We start from the raw sequence: 22,518 nt of genomic DNA, 5'->3' as shown, positions 1-22,518 counted from the left end.
ACTGGCTGCCCCACACTTCCAGGGCGTCCTCCATGCCTGGCACGCCGAGCCGGTGACTGATGCCAAATAAACAGGACAGGCAGAGCCGGGATTTGGACCCAAAGCCTCAATCCCGAGCCCACCGTCTGTCCTGCGGCCGTGCCCTGAGGCCACCTCCTGGTAACAGTGTCCCCAGCGCCCCTCGGGGCTGGAGCAGCCCGCAGCTGTGCACAGTGCATGGGGCCGGGGGTCCCCATCATCCTGTGGCCGTCACCTCCAGGTGAAGTGGGACGCCACCTTTGTAGTAGCATCCCGCCGGGAAGCTCGGGGCTCCTCAAACTTCTCGCACCCTCCCTGGCGAGAGGCACTGCCTTTGGGTATGTTCTCGTGAAAAAGGAGGAAAGTCCCTGCTTCCTGCACACGTTGGGTGTGGTTGGTGTTGAAGGTTTTAAATCCCCGCCAGGGACATGTGACTGCCTGGCACAGCGTTGTGTAGTCAGGTTGTATCCGAAAAGCCATCCTGCGTGAGAGGAAGGAGGGCCGTGCTGGAGGAGCCCCCGGAGGGAACCATGGCCAAGGACAGAGGGCAGCTTCCAGGGAGGGACGGTGGGTGCCAGACCCAGGACTGTACAAGCCACGTGAGACACAGGCATTTGCTGGTTATACAGCTAATTATATCACCTGACCACAGTGAGCTCAGGAGATAGAGCTCCTGGAACACAGGAGCCCCTGGAACGTCCATGCCCTGTTGTGGCCCCAGAGAAAATCCAAATTGCTGGTGGACACATGAGAAAACGTTTGACTTCATTATTATCAGGCAACACAAAATACACCCGCTGCGAAAACCTTCCCGCACGCGCCAGGTTGGCGAGACCCAGAAAGCCGGACAGTGGCCCGGGTTGGCGGGAACGGGTGGTAGCGGCCCTGCCTCTCTGCCAGGGTGTAGGGCGGATGGAGTGGACCAGCCTCTTTGGAAAACAGTTTGGCATCCGATAGTGGAGAGGGGATGCCTGCACTTGTGTCCCAGCAACTTCAGTCTGGGCACCTGCCCCAGAGACACATGACCCGTGGGCGACGACTCATGAGCACGAGAACTCAAGGCCGAGACCACCCGGGGGGGCGTGCTGAGGGGGCTGGCACCGCCCAGCAAGGTCCTGGAGGTCATAGCCCGCCCGGTCCCTGGCCTCCTGCAGGCAGCACCACTGCATCGGTACAAGCGAAGGCCGGGGTGCGGATCAGGCAGACCCCAGGCCATCGGGAGGCAGGTGGTGCCACTGGCCTGCAGGGGGCCTTCGGGGGGCAGGGCGTCTCCCAGTCCCCAGACTCCCCCAAGGGGAGTCCAGCAGGGCATCTCCCCAGCATCTGTGGGCCGGGAGCTGGGCTGGGCCTGGGCATCTGAAAGCAGATGGGGAGCGTTTGAAATATGCAGAATGACCCATGGGTCCTGTGGCCCCCACGTGGCCCTGGCTCGCAGTCTGCGTCTGCGGGGCAGAAGCTCCTGCATGGCTGGCGTGTTGCCGTCACTGGACAGCGGCCTGTGGCAGGAAGCCAGCACTGCCCTCTAGGACCCAGACTGGCGACAGGGGCTGCCCTGGGAAGCCGCGTCCTCCTGCCTCCCAAGCCCCGCTCCCAGCCAGGATGGGGGTTCAGTCAGTGCCCACACAATTGCAAGGGGGGCCCTCTTTCCTTCCCTGGGTGGTCTCCCCCTCAGATCTCCCCCCAGAGCCCACCCAGGCAGCGCCTTGCTGGGCAGTAGTGAGGGGTGAGGTGCGAGCTCCGGTAGGCTTTCTGGGTCTGCCCGGAAGGCTGGCTCTATACCCAGGAGATGGAGCTGGCCGGCAATGACCAGGTCAGGCCATGTGGGCAGCGGCAGGAGGGAAGTCTCCCCAAGCCTGCAGCAGCCCCTGGTGGGTGCCCGGAGGCGAGGCTGGAGCACAGCCATCTGGAGGAGCCTCACTGGCTTTTCTGTTCGTAGCACGTCAACACACACACACACACACACACACGCACACGCACACGCACACGCACACGCACACACACGCGTCTGTCTCGGCCCGTGAAGCCCCTGCCGGCCTCCAGGCACCGTCCCCTTGAGTGTGGATCGGGGCCTCATGGCGTGAGGCTCAGGGCCCACGGGGTAATGAGCTGCCCCTCTGGGAAGAGCACAGGCTCCCATCGATCAGGGCTGGAATTTGGGGGCAGGTGGTGGACTGAGGGGGCCTAAATGGCCAACACCTGCTTCCCGGTCTCTCCCTGTCCTCGTCTTTGGCCCATCAGCCAAGGCGGCCCAGCACCCCCGCCTGCCCTACTTGGGCCGTGGATTCAGGCAAGGAAGGGTCATTCTTCCTGCCTGGGCCAGAGCAGGATGGACCAGGGGGGCGGGCTGTGGGTCCCAGAGGGAGGTGACCGCAGGCGCGGTGTCCGGGATCCGTCATCACGTGGCAGGACCTGCCCCGGGCGTGTCGGGGGCCTTCCTGGAGCTTGCTTCCGCTGAATCCCGCCTTCCCCTTGTAACAGTGGGGTTTCAGAGGAGCTAAGACCAGTGAGTGGAGGCCTTAGCCACACGGAAGCGATGACTCAGGACCCACGGAAGTTACCCCGTAGAGTCGCGCAGAGAGTCCCCCCAGCGGGCGCTCCCCATGAATGGGTGCAGGTCTCCAGCTTCCCCGAGGAGTTTCCACCTCACCAGGGCATCTTTCCGCTGGGCAGGGGCAGCAGAGGCCTGGGCCTGAGCAGGAAGCCGTGCCATGGTTCTGCCCTGGGCCCCCATCTCCTGGCAGCACATCTGTCACAGCTGCGTGCCAACAGCCAGTGGAGAGCCAACGAGGCCTCTGTAGTGGGACTGGCTCACACCCTCCTAAATAACCAAGCCCACGGGGTCCTCGGGCTGTTCACTGTGCGGGCCTCTGTGTGTACGCGTGCATGTGTGTGCACGTGTGCACACGGTGCCCAGGTGTCTCTCTAACCAGGCCTCGCGGGCATCCCTGGGAGCCTCGGGCTCTGCTGAGTCGTGAGGGGTCCTGGGTGGGGCAGAGAGGCCCCCAGGTGGAGCCAAATCAGGAAGACCTTTTATCAGCGAACCCGGGGAACCCAGCCAGGAGATTTGGAAGCTGAGATTTCTGGTTCACGAGCCTCTCTGCCGCGCCAGTCTAATCGTGTGCTCTGCTTTTTGCTATGCCCCGTCCACCCTCCTCCCAGGGTCAGTACAATACGGGAGCCCAGCAAGGGGCTCTCTGCTCTCAGAGCCGCCCTTTCCTCCTCCATCTTAACCACCACCCCCCAAGAGAAAGAGCTGGGAGGGCCCAGGAGGATGTCATTGAGCCCCTCCCTGGACTCAGAAGGAACAGACGTGGGATGAGACTAGTCACACGGGCGGACCTGCTTGCATGCCCCTCCTGTAGCCCCCCCGCCGCCCCGCACACCACGCGCTGCTTGGCCAGACACACACACAGCGGCTGCTCACGCTGCTGCTTTCCTTCTGGGTTTAAACGCTTCATCTCCTTTGCTGTGGTCAAGGCCCCCGTGCAGTACAGGTGGGAGAAGTTCAAGGGCAGGAGATGGTAGGCTCCTTTTAGGACCTGGCAGCTTGGCTACACGTGAGAACATCCTGTGTGCTGGGAGGATGGAGCAAGGAGGCTGGAGGGAGAGCTAGGTGGGGGGGGCGGGGGGGGCGGGAGCAGGGGCACCTCTCTTCTGCAGCAGCCCCAACTCATCCCGACCCTCCACCCCCGACTCACCCCGACCCTCCACCCCCTGTCACCCCGACCTCCACCCCCAACTCACCCCGACCCTCCACCCCAACTCTCCCTGAGTCTCCACCCTGCCCTCCGAGTCTGCTCCCCCAGGCCCCAGCTCCCAGCCTGGCTCCCTCAGTCCCCCTCCCCTCCTTAGGCTGGTGGTGCGTGAACACACAAATCCACGGAGCTAACCAGGGCGTCAAACAATGGGTCAGAAAAGGGCTGTGAGGTACAGGGTGTCTGATGTGTGAGCCTGTGTATTGTGTGCACCCATTGATGAATGTGTTTGTGCATGTGTGACTTGCGTGAATACATGTGGGCACGTGTGTGGATGTGTGGGTTTTGCGTGCCTGTGCATCAAAGTTAGTAAGTAAGTAAATGTGTGAGAGCTGTGTGCATGTTGGCGTGGGTCCGTCTGTGCACACACGCCTGACAGATTGTGTTCGCACGCTCTGTGCACACGTGTGTGTGAGTGAGTGTGGGTGGCACAACCACAGCTGAGTCAGACCTGGAGGTGGAGCCCGCTGTGTGGGCGGCCTCAGGGTCTAGCTGTGCAGGAGCCACGTGACCGTGTCCTCCACGTGCACCACCCGGAGCCGTTGTCCAGGCAGCTCAGCAGCCGTGGTGTCAGGAGCATGTTCGCGTGTCCCGTGACTGTCGTAGGCTCACGTCACGTTCACTGGGCTGGCGGCTCCCCGCGCACGGCTGTGCCTTCATGGCAACAGCTCCGTCTTCCCTCACCTGCTCACAAGCTGAAAAGGTGAGGCTCCCTGCGTACCCACCGAGGTCTGTGTGCTGAGCCCGTGGGGCCGGGCCAACGGCGGGGGGCCGCACAGTCTGGGACCAAGGGCAGGCTGGGCAACACCTGCTCCAGCAGCAGCTGACGGTGCAGCACGTGCTCTGCGGCACCTGACGTGGGATGTCGTCTGGTGGGGTTTCTTAAGACGTTGCCGAAAACCTCGTTCCAGACATGGAATGAAACGTTGCGGCGTGGCGTCTGCTTCCCGGGAGTTGTCTGGACGCTGGGGGCCGCGGGGGCCTGTCCCCGGGCCTGCTGCCCCTGTGCTGGCGCCCGCAGCTCAGCCCAGGCCTGTCTTGCAGGAGAACGTGTCCCTGGCCGACATCCTCTCCCTGCGGGACAGCGGGCTCAGCGAGCAGGAGGCCTGGGCCGTGTGCCTGGAGTGCAGCCTGTCCATGAGGAGCGTCGCCCACTCGGCCATCTTCCAGACCCTGTGCATCACGCCCGACACCCTGGCCTTCAACACCAGCGGGAACGTGTGCTTCATGGAGCAGCTCAGCGGTGAGGCCCGGGCGGGCGCCCGCAGGGGAACGTGAGCGCAGAGTCGGCCTGAGTGGACGCGGGCCCCCCGTGGGCCAATGGTCCCGGAACCGGGTTTCCATGGTAACCTGCTGGTACCTCCGCCCCTCCCCACCGCTGTGGGGCTCGGGACGCTCCGGTGCTCGCAGCTCCGCATCCCGGGAGAGCCTGGAAGCCTGTCTTCCCCAGTGACCCGGGGGTGGGGGGGCGGGTAGTGGGAAGGGAGGGTCGCCGTGTGACCCGGCGCCTTCTCTTCCCACCCAGACGACCCCGAGGGAGCCTTTGTCCCCCCGGAGTTCGATGTGACTGGGAACACCTTTGAGGTAAGCGGCAGCAGGTGGGCCAGTGCCCGGCCCCCCTCCGACCGTCACCCGGCGGCGGTGAGTGCCTGCGGTCGGCACGCCCACCTCTGTCCCCTCGGGTCCCCAGCGACTTGGCCACAGCGATATCCCGCGTCCAGCCGCATGCTTCTCACTACAGCGCGTGGCGAATTTACTATATTTAAGATGTTAAAAGCGCCTGAAATGACCGGTGGTGACTGACGGGGGTCACAGCTCCTCTGAGGGATTGGCAGGGGCAGCTCACGGCCCCGGAGAATCACCCACGAGAGTGAGAGGCAGCCACGCCTAGAACCGAGGCCTCCAGGGCCCCTGGGCACCCCCAGTGCAGCGAGGTGGGCAGGGGGCCTAGAGAAGGGAGGGGGCCCACTCCTGCTGCTTTCACTTTCTAAAAAGAGCCTCCTGCTGCGCCTTAGCTTCTGGAATTTCCTTTTATGTGATTTCCCTAGACTCCTCCGCACTGGGTGTCGCGTCCTTCGTGGGGGGAGGCCTGGTGGGGTCAGTGCTGCTCTGCGTGGCCTCCGCGTGTCCAGCGAGAGCTCCCAACGGGCCGGCGGGGTCGCTCGCAGGGCAGGGCAACTCTTAGCTGAGGGGCTGCCTGAGGTGCGCACCCACCAGCGCCCAGAGACCCCTCACCCCCTCCTGCGGGATGGGTTCCGCTGGGATTGCCAGGGGTTGCGTTCCTGTCGGTCAGGACAGTGGGCTTGCAGGTGGTGGCGTGGGGACCCCCTCTGTGGGAGAGCCCATTTCTCTCCCGTTGCTCAGCTTTTCTGCCTGTATTTTCGTCCGTTTTGTCAGGACTGCAAAAGCCATGTCCACCCTGTGTCTCACTTCCTTGAAGGCAGCGGTTCTCAAACTTTTTGGTTCTTGGAACCCTTTACACTCCTAAAAATCACTGAGTGCCCAGAGAGCTTTGTTTGTGTGGGTTGTATCTGCCAGCACTCCCTGTATTACAGGTGAAAACGGAGAGATGCGTACAACGTCTACCTGTTAATTCATTCAGTGGCGGCCGTAAACCCACCGCATGCCAGCACATGTAACATACTTCCGTGAGAAATAGCAGTAGTCCCCTCCAGAGAAAACAGTGAGGAGAGTGGCATCGCTTTGCATGTTTGTAAATCTCTCGAATGCCCGGCTCAGCGGAGGCCCGGGTTCTCACGGCCGCGTCTGCATCCGGTCTGCTGTGAAGTATATAGGCCCGCGGCCCTGGCAGCCTCCACGGCCTGTTGCTGGGAAATTGTTGGGCCTCTGGAGCCACGCTTTGAGAAAAGCTGCCTGAAGGCATCCTCTGATGGAAACAAAAGCTTCTCATTTCTAAAATAGTCAAATTATTGGTGTTTTCTTTCACTGTGTTTTTTTGTGCCTTAAGAAACCTTGCCAGCCTCAAGATCCAACAGATATTTACTGACATTTTCTACCAAGAGCCTTAAAGTTTTGTTCTTCACATTTAGTCCACCTGAGGCTGATTTTTTTAAAATATTTATTTATTTATTTGGCTGTGCCAGGTCTTTAGTTGCGGCAGGTCTTTTAGTTGCAGGATCTTTAGTTGCAGCATGTGGGATCTAGTTCCCTAACCAGGGATCGAATCAAACCCGGGCCCCCGGCATTGGGAGCGTGGAGTCTTAACCACTGGACCTGCAGGGCAGTCCCGAGGTTGATTTGTAATGTATGTGAGGCAAGGATCCAAGTTCATTTTTTTTATATGGATAACCGTCGCTCCCAGCTGTTTGTTGGCTGGCCCCGGTACACGCCACCTAAGCCACATACACCCCAGTTTCAGACAAAAATGGGTCTGCTTCCCGGGCCTCTGCCCTAGTCCATGGCAGTCTGCCCACCCCTGCACTAAAGCTGCGTTTATTGACCCCAGCTCCGCCACGAGCCCAGCATCTCACAGCGAACGTGCCCGGTCCCTGGTCTTTTCAGAAGCGCTCTGACTATTCTTAACTCTTGATTCTTCCATAAATTTTAGAATTAGTGTCAAGTTCCAGGAAAAGCTCTGGTGGCATTTTGACTAGAATGGCTCTGAATGTGTAGGTCAGTTTGGGGAGAATTCATCCCCTATAGTATGTTACACATGGTATACGTCTCCATTTATTTAGCTCTAATTTACTGTGTCAGTAACATTTTAAAACCTTTACTGTAAGTTTTACTTGGATATCCTTTACTAGTTTATTCTCAGGAATGAGGTATTTTCTGATTCTATTCTAAATGGGTGGTCATCTTTCTAATCACATTTTTTTGCTTTTTGGGGCAAGTCTACAGAAATGCAGTTCACTTTAACATCTTAATCTTACATCAGCCATCTTGGTAAATTCTTTTATTATTTCTGATAACTTATAGAGTCTTTTAGTTTTTCTGTTTAACTGATCAAATCACCAGCAGAAGGTGGCAGGCAGTGTTGATCCCGCTGTCCAAAGGCTCGGTGCCAGGTTCCCCTTCCAAGTGTCCTGAGTGGGCCTGGAGCAGCGGTGTGACGGGGTCAGTGATTTCTCCACGATCCTAAGAGAGCTCTTCCCACCTCCCCACCCTGGATGACATTTGCAGCGGCCCCCTGAGGTCCCCGCTGTGCCAGAGGGATGGGGTTCTATCAGGAAATGCTTCGGCATACTTAGAAATGATCATGAAGATGTTAATGTCTCCCTTTTTTATTTTCTAGCATTTAAGTCAACCTTTCCTACTTAGAGAAACCTAAACTGGCTGTGTCCGATTTTTTCTTTACACCGTTGCATTTGATTGACTAATGCCTACTTTGGGTCTCTGTGTATTTTTCTCGAGTGGACTGGTAGTTTTCCATTCTGTTGATGTTTTTGACTCATGTGAGCCATCAGGACTATCCTGGCTCTATGTAAATGCCCCCGCTTCCTTTGCCGTGTAATAGTTTATGTAAGAATGGGATGGTCTGTTCCTTCAGAGTCTGGTCAAACTTACTTATGAAGCCATCTGTTTCCTTGGAGCAAAGATTTTTAATTGCTGCTCTATTTTTTAATAATTATAGGATTTATCTGTTTTGTATTTCCTATTGAGTCAGCTTCTTGGTAAACCATATGCTTCTAAAAATTTACCCATTGTTACCTGTGTTTTTAAAGTTGCAGGTGAGGTCCTTTCTGAATCACTGCGTCATCGTAGGCGCCTCTTCCACTCCTTGGATAATTTATTTGTACTTTCTCTTGCCAGCCTTGCCGAGGGGGTGGGGTTATATATTTTCTTAGTTTTGTCAACAGGAATAATCAATAACAATTCATAATAGGAAAGGAAAGAGTGTTCTGTGAGCCAGACTGAGGACTATAGCCCGAGAGACACAGATTCAAGAAGCACTTGAATCATGTTCCCCAGGCTACAAAATGGGGAAGGCTTATAAAGGCAAAATCCACAAAATTCCTCAAGTTGTTTGTCAGGAATTAGGATTGGAGCTGCAAGAAGTAAGGGTGCTGGTTAAGCATGATTGGTTGGGGTCTAGTTACAAGGAGAGACTTGAGACCTAAGGTCGTGGGTGGCAGCTGCTGGCAGATACTGTTTTGAGAACGGCCCGTGGTGTCATTGAGTCTGATAGGGTCCCGAATGCAAGTTCTCAGGGATGCAGGAATGTGTCTGAAACCACATCCACAGCAGCCACCTGGCTCCATCCTGGATGCCTGAACCACAGTTACTCCATTTTGATTTTTAAATATATCCTTTTCTTTAACGTTAAAGCAGTTGTACAATGTGTGTTCAGCAGGGCTTAAGACAGGCTGCTCTAGATGAATGGATAAAGAAGATGTGATATATATGCATATGTGATACAGGTATATATGTGATACACACACACGCAAACATACACACACAATGGAATACTACTCAGCCATAAAAAAGAATAAAATAATGTCCTTTGCAGCAACATGGATGGACCTAGAGATTATCATGCTAAATGAAGTACATCAGAAAGAGAAAGGCAAATACTATATGATATCACTTATATGTGAAATCTAAAATATGACACGAATGAACTTTACAAAACAGAAACAGACACACAGACATGGAAAACAGACTTGTGGTTGCCACGGGGGAGGCGGGTAAGGGAGGGGTGGATTGGGTTTGGGATTAACAGATGCAAACTATTATATACAGGGTGGATAAACAACAAGGTCCTACTGTATAGCACAGGGAACTATATTCAATATCCTGTGATAAACCATAATGAAAAGAATATGAAAAAGAATATATATATGCATAACTGAGTCTCTTTGCTGTACAGCAGAAATTAACACAACAATGTAAATCAACTGTACTTCAATAAAGTAAAATTTTTAGAAAGACAGGCTGCACGTGAGTGCAGCTAACATGGCAGCAGCGAGCACACAATGATTTGCCCCCAGAAGGACTCGCCGGGCCTCCTCTCTGCACCCGTCAAGTCCCCCACCTTCCAGAAGCCTTCCCAACCAGTGGATCCCGTGGGGATTTCTCACCTCTCTGATGTCCTGTAGCCCTGATCTCCTTAGCAGCCCTTCGTGTAGTGAGTGCTGAGTGAATGTCAATAATGAGTGTAATTACTGTTATTAATATTATTAAATGACGGTTATTCCCTTTGCCCTCCTGGAGGACAGGGACATGTATCTTAAAAAAAAAAAAAAAAAGACAGGCTGCTCTGACCAGCACAAAGTTCAAGCCAAATCACGTATGAGCCAGAGCGACTTCCCCAAACCTCCATACGTGAAAGTTTCTTCCAGCAGCTTTTCAAAGAGCCCACCTTGTGTGGTGTGAGGTCTCCTGTCCCATCTTGGTTTCTTCTTCTCCATCAATTCTGCTCTTATGTTCCAGTCTCTTTCTTCTTGTACTTGTTTCGAGTTTAGTGAGTTTTCCTAACTTGAGTTGGACACGCAGCTCATCAGTCTGAGCTTTTCTTCTTTGCTAATATTGGGGTCAACACCTAAAGCTAAGAATTTCCCTCCGAACACGAGTTTTGCCACATGGCATGTGCAGTATCGTTCACTTCTAGGTGTTTCTTTATTTTGTTAAAAAAAAAGACTTTTTGACCATTTTAAAGTCTTTATTGAATTTGTGACAATATTACTTCTGTTTTCTGTTTTGGTTTTTTCGCTGCGAGGCATGTGGGATCTTAGCTCCCTAACCAGGGATCAAACCCACACCCGCTGTGGTGGAAGGCGAAGTCTTAACCACTGGATCATCAGGGAAGTCCCTCTAGGTGTTTCTTTATTTCCACTGGGATTTCTTCGGAAAGAATGGGTTGGGTTTTTTCTTATTTTTTATTGTGATACAGGCAGACCTCACTGTATTGCACATCACTTGATTGTGCTTTGCAGATACTGCATTTTTTACAAACTGAAGGTTTGTGGCCGCCCTGCATTGAGCAAGTCTGTCGGTGCTATTTTCCCAGCTGCATTCGTTCACTTTGTATCTCTGTCACCTTTTGGGATTTTCACAATATTTCAAGCTTTATAATAATTATTATTAGATTTGTTATGGTTGTCTGTGATCAGTGATCTTTAACGCTGCTATTGTAATTGTTCCACGGCACAGTTCACTGACAGATGCGGTGTGTGTCCTCACTGCTCCACCCACGGCCCATCCCAGTCCCTTCCTTGGCCTCCCTGATCCTTGAGACACAACAGTATTGAAATCAGGCCAGTTAGTAACCCTGCAGTGGCCTCTACGTGTTCAGGTGACGAGCAGAGCCACAGGTCGCTCCCCGCGCGTTGGGCCGTTCGGGTTCTCTGTCGCTTCGTCACTTGTCCTCTTTGCCGAGTTGTCTGCTCCGTCCTCTGAGGTGTACACGGCGCTGCACCCCCCCCCCCTTTGAGAGAAAGCGAGTCCAGCAACGGAAGGGAGCCGCCATCCACTCTGCAAGTGACAGAGCTCCCGGGTGGAGGGGCTTTCCCGGGGCAGGGACCCCACCTGCTGCAGGGTGTAGGGACAGCCAGGCCCACGACAGGCAGGGAGGAGTGATGGGGGCCACGCTCAGGGGGAAGGGAGAGACTGTCCTTGGCGGGAAGGAAGGGTGCTCCGCCTTCCTTTTTAATGCTTCCTGTCCCCGGAATCTTCCTATCATGACAAGTTTTCTTCTCTGAGTCGCCGTAATTCCTAGCGGGTGGTTGGTGACTTTCCCCGTTGCTCCTCCCATGGGGCAAGCAGGTCCTTCTCGCCTCACACCTGTGTCAGCGTGGGCGCCAGTGCCCCGATCCCGGTGTTGGCACCGCCCATGATCTGGGGTCCCCGCTCTGTGCTCAGATGGCAGCAGAGCAGGTGAGATGCTGCCTCACGGGCCGTGGTCCACAGGGGGACCCCAGTAGGGTTCACAGGATCACCACTAGGGGGGCTTCCAAGACAGGAATTAAAGGAGGAAAGACCTCGAGGGCCAAAGACGCTGGTGTTGGCCAGAGTGTAGTGGGCAGTGTCATCTGACAGCCGATGAGAAGTTTCTTTGCTGAGTTATTTTCAAACTAAAAGAGATGGATGGATGGATAAAGGTGGACAGAGACAGAAAGATATAGATACAGATACAAAGAAAAGTAGGAAGGGAGGGAGGGAGGGAGGAGAAATAAATGTGGGAGGCGGATGGAGAGGGGATGGACAGATGGATGGATGGATGCATGTGTGGGAGGGTAGACGGGTACCAGTGTTCCTGGAGGGGACAACAGGGTGTGGAGGGCAGGAGCAGATACCCTGGTGCAGAGCCAGGTTTCAACCTCAGGGCTGTGACTTGCTGGGGGCCTCACTGCTGCGGCCTGGCCTGCAGGTCGGGGCCCGTAAGGTCTGCCTTTCCTTCCACCCCCAGCACCCAGCAGGGCTCCCAAACCAAGGCGTCTGCCTGAGTCTGTGCAGCAGCTTGACCTACTTTTGGCCCCTTCAGGAAGCCCTGGGCGCTCGCTCCATGGGGACCCAGACGGAGGCCCTGGGTGCGGAGGGCGAGATCAGCGTGTGAGGGTGGGGAGCAGGCTGCCGTCCGCCTGGGGACCAGGGCGGGGGTGCCAGTGTCTCCCGGGAGAGGCTGGCAGTGGCCCAGGGGCCCGGCCTCGTGCACAGGGAGAGCGGACAGACTGCGGGCCGTCAGGGTGGGCACCAGCCGTGTTCACAGGGCCCCGAGTGGGTAGCCGGACACCCTCCTGAGCAGGCTGGCGTTGTCTGTACGTGACGAGGTTGTGGGCCTGAGAGGTCAGGGGCTTCAGTGGAAAATGATAGAATAAAAGACTGCAGAGGTCAGCGGAAGGCAAGATACATCCCCCAGAGTACGTAGCTTTCCTTTGTGTTGGCAGTTACCAGTTCAAGAGGAAATGGAAAATGTCCCACTTACAACAGCCACGACCACAGAAAGCCCGGGAGTGAACATGGCAGGGAGGGTTGAAAGTGCACAGCAAACCGCTTTTCTAAAGATGAACAAACAAGGCGCGAGAAAATGAGCAGACGGACCCTGTCCCTAACACTAAGTATTTTTTCCACCTTAACTGCGACAAAACTGACATTTAATGTTGTGTAAGTTCAGGGCCTACAGCCTAATGATTTGATGTACTTAACATATTTCAAAACTATTTCCCCGTAGGGTTAGTTAACACCTAACACCTCCACCACTAATTACCATTTCTTTTTGGTGGTGAGAACATTAAAGGTCTACTCTCTTAGGAACTTTGAAGTATACAGTACAGTATTGTTGACTGTAGCCACCACGCTGTGCATTAGATGCCAAGGACCTATTCGTCTTGCAACTGGAAGTTTGTGCCCTTCGACCAGTGTCTCCTCATTCCCCGCCGCCCACAGGCCCCTGGCAACCTCCATTCTACTCTCTGTTTCTATGAGTTCAGTTTTTTAGATTCTACATGTAAGTGCGGTCATACAGTATGTCTTTCTCTGTCTGACTTACTTCACTTAGCACAATGCCCTCAACGACCATCCTTCTTTCTTGCAGCTGAATAATATTCCATTGTGTATATAGACCCCATTTTCTTTATCCATTCACCCAAAGACACTTAGATTGTTTCCATGTCTTGGCTTTTGTGAATAATGCTGCAGTGAACATGGGGGTGCAGATATCTCTTCGAGAGCCTGATTTCATTTCCTTTGGATATACACACAGAAGTGGGATTGCTGGATCATATGGAGGTTCTATTTTTAATTTTTTGAGGAACCTCCACGTTGTTTTCCGCAGTGGCTGCACCACTTTACATTCCCACCAACAGTGCACAAGGGTTCCCTTTTCTCCATGTTCTCACCAACGCTTGTTATCTCTTGTCTTCTTGATAACAGCCATTCTAACAGGTGTGAGGTGATACCTCATTTTAATTTTGATTTGCATTTCCCTGATGATTAGTGAGGCTGAGCATCTTTTCATGTACCAGGTAGTTACTTGTATGTCTTCCTGGGAAAATGTCTATTCAGTTGCTCTGCCCATTTTTTAAAAATAGCATCTTTTAAACAAATTATTTATTTATTTGGCTGTGCCAGGTCTTAGTTGCAGCACGCGGGATCTTTAATTGCAGCATGCGGACTCTTAGTTGAGGCATGAGAACTCTTAGTTGCAGCACGTAGGATCTGACCATTGGGAGCGTGGAGTCTTAGCCACTGGGCCACCAGGGAAATCTCCCTCTGCCCATTTTTTTTTAAAATTTATTTATGTATTTATTTATTTTTGGCTGCATTGGGTCTTTGCTGCTTACACGTGGGCTTTCCTCTAGCTGTGGCGAGCGGGGGCTACTCTTCGTTGCGGTGCTCTGACTTCTCGCTGCGATGGCTTCTCTTGTTGCGGAGCATGGGCTCTAGGCGCGTGGGCTCAGTAGTTGTGGCTTGTGGGCTCCAGAGCACAGGCTCAGTAGTTGTGGTACACGGGCTTAGTTGCTCTGCAGCATGTGGGATCTTCCCAGACCAGGGCTCAAACCCGTGTCCCCTGCATTGGCAGGCAGATTCTTAACCACTGTGCCACCAGGGAAGTCCCTCTGCCCATTTTTTAATCAGATTATTTTGTTGCTCTTGAGTTGTGTGAGTTCTTTATCTACTTCAGTTATTAACCCCCTATGAGGTAAACGGTTTGCAAATATTTTCTCCCATAGGTTGCCTTTTCACGTTATTAATTGTTTCTTATGCAGAAGCTTTTTAGTTTGATGTAGTTCCGTTTATTGGTTTTTTCTTTTGGTGCTTGTGCTTGTGGTGTTATGTCCAAAAAAATCATTGCCAAGACCAATGTCAGGGAGCTTTCCCCCTATGTTTTCTTCTATGATTTCTATGGTTTTCAGGTCTTATGTTTAATTCTTTAATCCATTATGAGTTAGTTTTTGTGTGTGGTGTAACATACAGGCCCAGTTTCATTCTTTTGCATGTGGCTGTCCAGTTTTCCCAATATCATTTATTGTAGAGACTGCCCTTTTGCAGTAAGGGTTCTTTGCTCCCTTGTCAAATACTAGTTGACTGTATATGTGTGGTTTTATTTCTGGGCTCTCAATTCTGTTCCATGTGATGGTTTTTATGCCAATACCATACTGGTTTGATTACTAGAGCTGTGTAATACACACACCAGGAAGTGTGATGCCTCCAGCTTTGTTCTTCCACAGGATTGCTTTGGCTATTTGCAGTCTTTTGTGGTTCCATACAAACTTTTGGATTTTTTTTTTTTGCTATTTCTATGAAAATGCCATAGGAATATTGATAGAAATTGCATTCAGTCTATAGATGGCTTTGGGTAGGATGGACATTTTAACAATATTAATTCTTCTGATCCATGAACACCGGAGATCATTCCAGTTATTTGTGTCTTCAACTTCTTTCATCAAAGTCTTATTCTTTGCAATGTACAGATCTTTCACCTGCTTGGTTATATTTATTCCTAAATATTTTATTGTTTTTCCTAAATATTCTATTGCTTTTGATGCTATTGTGTGTGTGATTATTTTCTTTATTTCTTTTTTAGATATTTCATTGTTAGTGTATAGAAATGTAACTGATTTATGCATGCTGATTTTGTATCCTGAAATTTTACTGAATTTGTTGTGACTAAAAGATTTTTGGTGGCATCTAAGATTTTCTATATATAAGATCATATCATGTGCAAAGAGAGACAATTTTATTTCTTCCCTTCTAGTTTGGTTGCCTTTTATTTCTTTTCTTGCCTAATTGCTCTGGCTAGAACTTCCAGTGTGTTGAAAAGGAATGATGAGAGTGGGCATCCTTGTCTTGTTCTGAACTTAAAGGAAAAGATTTCAACCTTTCACCATTGAGTATGATGTTAGCTGTGAGTTTGTAATATGTGGCCTTTGTTATGTTGAGGCACATCCCTTCTATACCCAGTTCATTGAGAGTTTTTACCATGAAAGGATGCTGAATTTTGCCAAATGCTTTTTTCTGCTTCTATTGAGATGATCATATGATTTTTATGTTTTATTCTATTAATTGGTGACTCACATTTGCTGATTTGTGTATATTGACCCATTTTTGCGTCTTAGGGACAAATCCCCCTTGACCATGGTATATGATCCTCTTAATGTACTTTTGAATTTCGTTTGCTAATATTTTGTTGAGGATTTTTACATCTATCTTCATCAGGGATATTGGTCTGTAGTTTCCTTGTACTGTTCTTTTCTGGCTTTGATGTCAGGGTAATGCTGGCCTCATAAAATGAGTTTGGGAGTGTTCCCTCTTCTTCAATTTTTGGAAGAATTTAGGAAGGATTGGTATTAATTCTTTAAATAAATGTTAGTAGAATTCACCAGTGAAGTCATCTAGTCCTGGGCTTTTCTTTGTTGGGAGGTTTTTGATTTACTGACTCGATCTCCTTACTAGTAATAGTTGGTTCAGATTATCTACGTCTTCGTGATTCAGTTTTGGTAGGTTGTAGGTTTCTAGGAATTCATCTATTTTTTCTAGGCTATCCAAGTTGTTGGCATATAAATAGTGGTCTCTTATGATCCTTTGTGTTTCTGTGGTGTCAGGTGTAATGTCTCGTCCCTCATTTCAGATTTTATTTATTTGAGTCCTCTCTTTTTTTCCCTAGTTAGTCTAGCTAAAGGGTCCACAACCAAGACAGAGGTTTGTCTGCCTCTCACCTGACACACAGCTGGGCAAGACTCCTGCCAGGTCCCTTGGCATATGTTGCTGGATCCCACAGCTCCCACAAAGGCAATTTTGTCTGCAGATGGATGCCAAATTGTTGTTGAGGGGGATACAATCTAGGGACAGCCATCTTGCTGACATCCAAGTATTTCATCTTGTATGACGTTGGTCCTTCCCAAATTCTGCAACATCAGTGCTGTTACAATAAAATTCCAGCCTTTTGGGGTTTTTATTTTTTAATGGGAATGGGGGAACCTATATATACATTTTTTAAACCTGACAAATGTGAAAATAATCAAACATTTTTTGGGAAAAAATGGAGGGCCATTCGTCCACCAGGTATGAAAATGCACTCTGGGGAATTCCCTGGCAGTCCAGTGGTTAGGACTTGGCGCTTTCACTTTGATCCCAAGTTGGGGAACTAAGATCCCACAAGCCACACGGCTCAGCCAAAAAAAAAAAAAAAGAAAGAAAGAAAGAAAGAAAGAAAATGCACTCTGAAGCTACCACAATTAAAATAGCGCAGTAGCACAGTCTGGACAGAGGGAGAGACACAGAGTAAGAGCAGGGGAAGCCAGCCAGAGCCTGGAGCGCTGGGGAGCTGAGGGCAGCAGGACGAGGGTTCAGGATGGAAAGAGGGTGGGCTCTTCTTTAACAGTGTGGGAGATGGAGGTGGCTCTCCATCAGGAAGGAGACAAAACCAGATCCCTGCAGCGCGCCAGCTCAAAGGTTCAACCCACAGGGATTAGAGCTAGATGCTTTAAAATTATAAAAGTGTTGGAAAAAGCAGAAGTAAGCTGTTTTTATTGTCTTGGGCTAGGGAAGTTCCTCTTAAGAAGCCAATAAAAAAGTTATCCAATTTCACAAATTAAACATTAGGATCTTTGAATGTCAAAAGACACATGAAGGGCTTCCCTGGTGGCGCAGTGGTTGAGAGTCCGCCTGCCGATGCAGGGGACACGGGTTCGTGCCCCGGTCCGGGAAGATCCCACATGCCGCGGAGCGGCTGGGCCCGTGAGCCATGGCCGCTAAGCCTGCGCATCCGGAGCCTGTGCTCCGCAACGGGAGAGGCCACAACAGTGAGAGGCCCGCGTACCGCAAGGAAAAAAAAAAAAAGAAAAAGAAAAAAAAAAAGACACATGAAAAAGTTGAAACATAAGTGACAGAATACACGTGAGACACACAGACCAGGGAGCAGCCCCTTCATGTGCCAAGAGTGCACTCAAAACAAGCAACAGCTCAGCGGACAAATTAGCAAAGTCCATGAATGGGCGTAAAGAGGAAAATTTAAAACAGCGAATAGAGATGAACAGATGCTTGGTCTCCTTCACGGTCACAGAAATGCAGGTTAGCACGAGACACTGAGCTTGGGGAAGCTGCAGAGGCCGCGAGCTGGAAGGGGGAGGGCGTTTGACCTCCCACACACACACACAGACACACACACAGACACAGGCACACGGCTGGGCTGGTCACTCACGAGGGAAGCTCCTCAGCAGCTCTGAAAACTGCAAATGGAACGGATGTAGCTCAGATTGGTAGCCCCACTTGCGGGGCCTGAGGCTTCATGAACATACTGTGGATGCACAAAGACGTCCACGTGAGGACGGCCACTGCAGCGCTGGTCACAACAGCAAAACACAGGAACTGCCCTAAGTGGCGAGGGGTGGACCCCCACGTGCCCAGCTCCTGAGAGAGACGCTGGCAGGGAGGTGGGTCAGGAGGGCGCGTCTCAGCCAGGCGGCCAGTGGAAACCAGGCAGCCCTAGAACAACAGCAAGAGCCCGTGGTCCCAGACCTCCCCACAGACCAGGAAGGTGGGGTCTGAGGGTCATGTGGGGAGGCCGGGCAAGACGTCCCTGACAGGTCACGAGGCTGCCCAGGGAGAGGGCCAGGACCCCACCACTCAGCCATGCTGAGTCTGGCCCTGGCTAGGTGTTGACCCTGGACCAGAGTGGGCCCAGGGCTGGAGGTGGGGGACTCACTGGTTGGAGTGGGGGGAGCACTGGGGCAGGGAGGTGGGGAGAGCCGGCCTCTGGGGGCCCGGCCTCTACTCCTGAGCTGTGTGACCCACCTCTCTGGAGCCACATGGCCCAGGGCCCCCACCAGCTCCTCCTGGCCCAGCTGTGTGGCCCCGGGCAGGTTCCTGAACCTCTCTGGTCTCAGCTTCCTGTCAGTGAAGCGGGGATGATGAAGCCGCACGTGCGCGGCCCTGGGATGAGGCGAGAAGGCCAGATGGTGTTGGAGGACACCTGGCCACGGGGATCGGCAGCCCCTCCAGGTCCCGAGGGCCGAGCCCTTCCCCGTGAGCCTGTCCCAGTGGGCGTGGGGAGAAGAGCCCCACTCACACAGGGGAAAACCCTGACTTCCAAACTGCAAGAAACCTACCTTTCCTCCTCCTCAACTCAGTTTTTGAAGCATACACTTGAAAAAGAAAAGGCTGGCCCTTTGAAGACAGGGCAGGTGCCAGGCGAGGGCCTGTGCCGGGGAGGTGGGCTGGGGCTGGTGCAGCGGGGCCGGCACAGACCCCAGGCCCGCGAGCATGGGGGTGGCTCGGGGCCAGGAGAATCGCCGCGCTGGGGGCAGGGGAGGCGGGCCTGTAAAGTGCAGCTGCTCCTGGCCCAGAGGAGCAGCGGCTGCCTGGGGACAGGTGCTGCCCCGGGAGGCTGCGAGGCCCTGCCCCACGCCCAGTGGGCTCTCTGGTGCTGCCGCAGGCCCACATCTACTCTCTGGGGGCCACGCTGAAGGCAGCCCTCGACTATGTGACGGAGCCCGAGCCCCAGCCCAGGCTGAGCCGGGAGCTGGAAGCGCTGCTGGGCCAGATGCAGGCCGAGGACCCCGGGGACCGGCCCGACCTGCAGGTAAGCGCGAAGGCAGCCCCCGCTTCCCCCAGCGCCCCCGGCCAGCGTGCACGCACAGCCAGCACGCACACGCGGGCCCCCACCCGCCCGTCACTGGGGCTCCTGACTTCATTACTCTGCATTTTTGCGATGAACGGCGGGCTTTATAACTGTCACGAGCAGGACAGAATCCGCTGGTTTCACGAAGCAGATTCTGTCTCGCGGGGATCATGAAGCTCAGGACGCCCCGCTTCGCGATCCCAGCGCCTAGAGCGGTGAGGGGGCGGCGGGGGGGGGGCCGGGGGCGGGGCTGAGCGCAGGCTCCGGTCACAGAGCATCATCGCACTGGGCACCTAGAGCGGTGAGGGGGCGGCGGGGAGGGGGGGGCCGGGGGCGGGGCTGAGCGCTGGCTCCGATCACAGAGCATCATCGCACTGTGCGAGGAGAAGATGCAGCTCACGTCCTCCTGCTGCCTGTGCCAGAGCCTCTCGGCCGCCGGGAGGAGGGTGCTGTCCATCGAGTCCTTCGGGGCGTTTCAAGGTAAGCACACAGGTGGACGAGCCTGCACACGCGCCCAGGCATGTGCACACACTCACACATGCACACATGGGTGTGCACAAGCATTGACACGATCACGTACACACACGTTCGCGCCAGCGTACTCACCGTGTAAGCCACCCACGCTGACGTGCACACGGATGCAGACAGATCACATGTGCTCCCACAGCACACATGGAAACATACAAGCATGTGCAAACTCGGACACACCTATTTAGACTATTAACTCACACAGCAAGCACACACCCGTGCACACGCAGCACGCGCCCACAGTTTCCCACACGCACAAACACGTCTGCAAACGTGCACACGCTCACACGCTCTGACCTACAATTGGAGGTGAGAGGCAGGTCATATGGGAAGTGGCTTCCCTTGGGACTGGTCACCTCTGTCCTCTTCTGTGGGCGTTGGGGACATGGACACAGCACCGCCTGTCTGGTGGCCACTTACTTCCCGGCCACACAAGCTGTTGCTGAAGCATCTGGGATTTTCATGGCTCACAAGGCATAATCTCGGGTGGCATTTTGAACAAATGCCAACGTCTGCTCTGCTCTGTGCTCGCAGCAGGGAGCCTGGAGGGTCTTGAGGGGAGGTGTGGAGCCCCTGGGGGCGGCAGGGCCCCTCCCCCAGCCAGGCGAACGGCATTTCCCACCACGTTGGCATTTGTGACACTGCAGCACCAGGCCCGCTGGCGGCTCTAACATCAGGGAGGGCATTAACACTGAGAGCAGAGGCTCCGTCGGGGGGCTGCAGGCCACTGGGAGGGGAGGGCGTGTGTCTCTAGGGGGGTTCACGCAGACACGTGTGTGGAAGGTTGTACATCAGGACGAGCTGGGGCTGCTGCCAGATTTAATTTATTCCTTTGGGGCGTATCACTTGTGTAATCATAATAGCAAAACCGTGTGCTTTTTGGATGAGCTAATTAGACAGGCCTTAGGAAACCCCTTCGGGAAGCTCATCCTGGATTGGGCGGCGGGGGGGGACTGGGAGCCTTCGGAGACTCATTACTTAGCCAAGATGGTGTGATTAAGGAAGCAGATGAGGACGTTTCTGGGCCAGTCCTGAGGGAAGGGGGGGGGCCTGGGAGGCCCCGTGCTCTCTGTGATGGGTGGGGGTCCAGGGGTCCTGCAGGAGTGGGTGCCTCGGTGGCCGTGAGCATGGGGATTGCAGGGGGAGGTCCATCCTGGCCGTGGCCCTCAGCTGTAATCACGTCTTGCTTTTTGCCCAGATGTCGGTGAGATCACCTGGAGGGAGAGACTGGCTCCAAAAAGTGTGGGGCCCAAGAGGCAGCCAGGGCACCGCTCCGCGGACCCAGCGGCCCTGCCTGCCCTGGAGGGCCGGCCCCCGAGCCCTGCTGGAGAAGGCCTGGAGCACCCGGGGACCCCGCCCTCCAAGGCTCTGCTGTCAGCCCCTGTGAAAAACGGAGAAAGCCCGGGCCAGGAGGGGCTGGTCCCCGAGAGGCTGGCCTGCCTCCTCCTGGATGCCCAGCGGCCCCTGGGGGACCCGGACAGAGGCTTCCTGGAGAGGAGCCGCCTGAGGAAGGTGCAGACGCTGCCCCGGCTCCCGCCCTGCGGCCCCGAGGCCGGCGCCCTCTGCCTGTCGCTGACCGGCACGAAAACCCAGCCACCGGCACCAGAATTCTTCCCTCCAGACCCCAGGAAGCCCTTTCCGGAGGGGAAAAATGGCCTTACCAGCTTCCAGGCACAGCCCGAATCCAGTCTGTGGCCGGAGCGAGACGCCGAGCTCCGGCGCGGCGGGGACAGGGGGGCGCGTGGCTGGGGCCCCGCGGAGGAAAGCCCCCCGCCCGGTTCCAAGGGCCCTCGCAATGCCGGCAGAGACCCAGGGACTCCCGAGCCTGATGACGGGACTGCGGACAGAGCTGGGGAGCCGGGCGGAGCAGCCCTGGAGCAGGTGGGTGACCGTGGCCCGCGTGGCCCGGGAGGGGCCTGCGTGCACACGCCCCCGCGCACGCGCTCCCTCCGCAGGCTTGGGCTCTTGAGTAAGAAGTAAGTCGCTCCCCTAAGGTGGGTGCCTGTGAGCATCTCGGGACGAAGTCGCCTGGGGTTCGGTGGCCCGAACACACGTGTGTCTGTGCAGCAGTGCCGACTCCACCAGCTTCATTCCCACCATGCTTTGCTGACCCAGAGGTCAAAGGGGAGGGCAAACTCTGAGTTACATTTTTATTCATATCCTGATAAGCACCTGAGGGTAATTTACTTGAAAACTATGGTTACTTTACAACGAAAGCCCATCCTGGAGACCCCCGCACATTGACACGTGCTCGATGCCCACGTGCTGTGTCTGCTCAGCCCAAACCATCTCCACTGGCCTCCCCATGTCCGCCCATCTGACCACACTCGTGTACCCAGAGCACCCAGGCACCGAGGTGAAAGCCTCAGGCCTGAGCCCAGGGCTCTGCTCACCTTCAAATGCCCACCAGCCTCACAGCCCACCTCCCGGATGGGTAAACTGAGGCTTGGGGCCGCCAGGAGGAGGATGGGCGGTCGCTGAAGGGCAGAACTGATTGGGAGCCCAGCCACGGTCTTAACCACCAGGCTTCCCTGCCCCGAAGGCTCAAGGGCTCAGGGCCCACCAGACCTCGGCCCCCACACAGGTCACAACCCGTCAGGTGTCAGGGCTGGTCCAGAGTCGGGGACCCAGATCTCTGGAGAGCAGGTCCTGGGTGCAAAGCCGGCTGCTCCAACCCCACATGTAGCAGGAGGCTTG

General features: G+C 54.2%; 1 protein-coding gene across 2 annotated transcripts in view; it reads left to right on the top strand.

Moving 5' to 3' along the window:
- KNDC1 (kinase non-catalytic C-lobe domain containing 1) overlaps nt 1-22,518 on the top strand; it is a gene marked incomplete at its 5' end in the record, with an annotated part of 58,046 nt that overhangs the window by 1,478 nt on the left and 34,050 nt on the right. For both annotated transcript variants that reach the window (XM_081233477.1, XM_081233478.1), the window contains 5 exons: nt 4,818-5,016; nt 5,299-5,357; nt 19,108-19,254; nt 19,656-19,773; nt 21,020-21,702. In XM_081233477.1, coding sequence (XP_081089603.1) covers nt 4,818-5,016; nt 5,299-5,357; nt 19,108-19,254; nt 19,656-19,773; nt 21,020-21,702 — 1,206 coding nt within the window. The remainder of the gene's footprint in view (nt 1-4,817; nt 5,017-5,298; nt 5,358-19,107; nt 19,255-19,655; nt 19,774-21,019; nt 21,703-22,518) is intronic.

This window comes from Mesoplodon bidens (genome assembly GCF_964165515.1).
Source record: "Mesoplodon bidens genome assembly, chromosome: 1".
Classification (NCBI taxonomy): domain Eukaryota; kingdom Metazoa; phylum Chordata; class Mammalia; order Artiodactyla; family Ziphiidae; genus Mesoplodon; species Mesoplodon bidens.
Note: the sequence above shows the minus strand (reverse complement) of the source record. Positions and strands in the feature narration are given on the sequence as shown.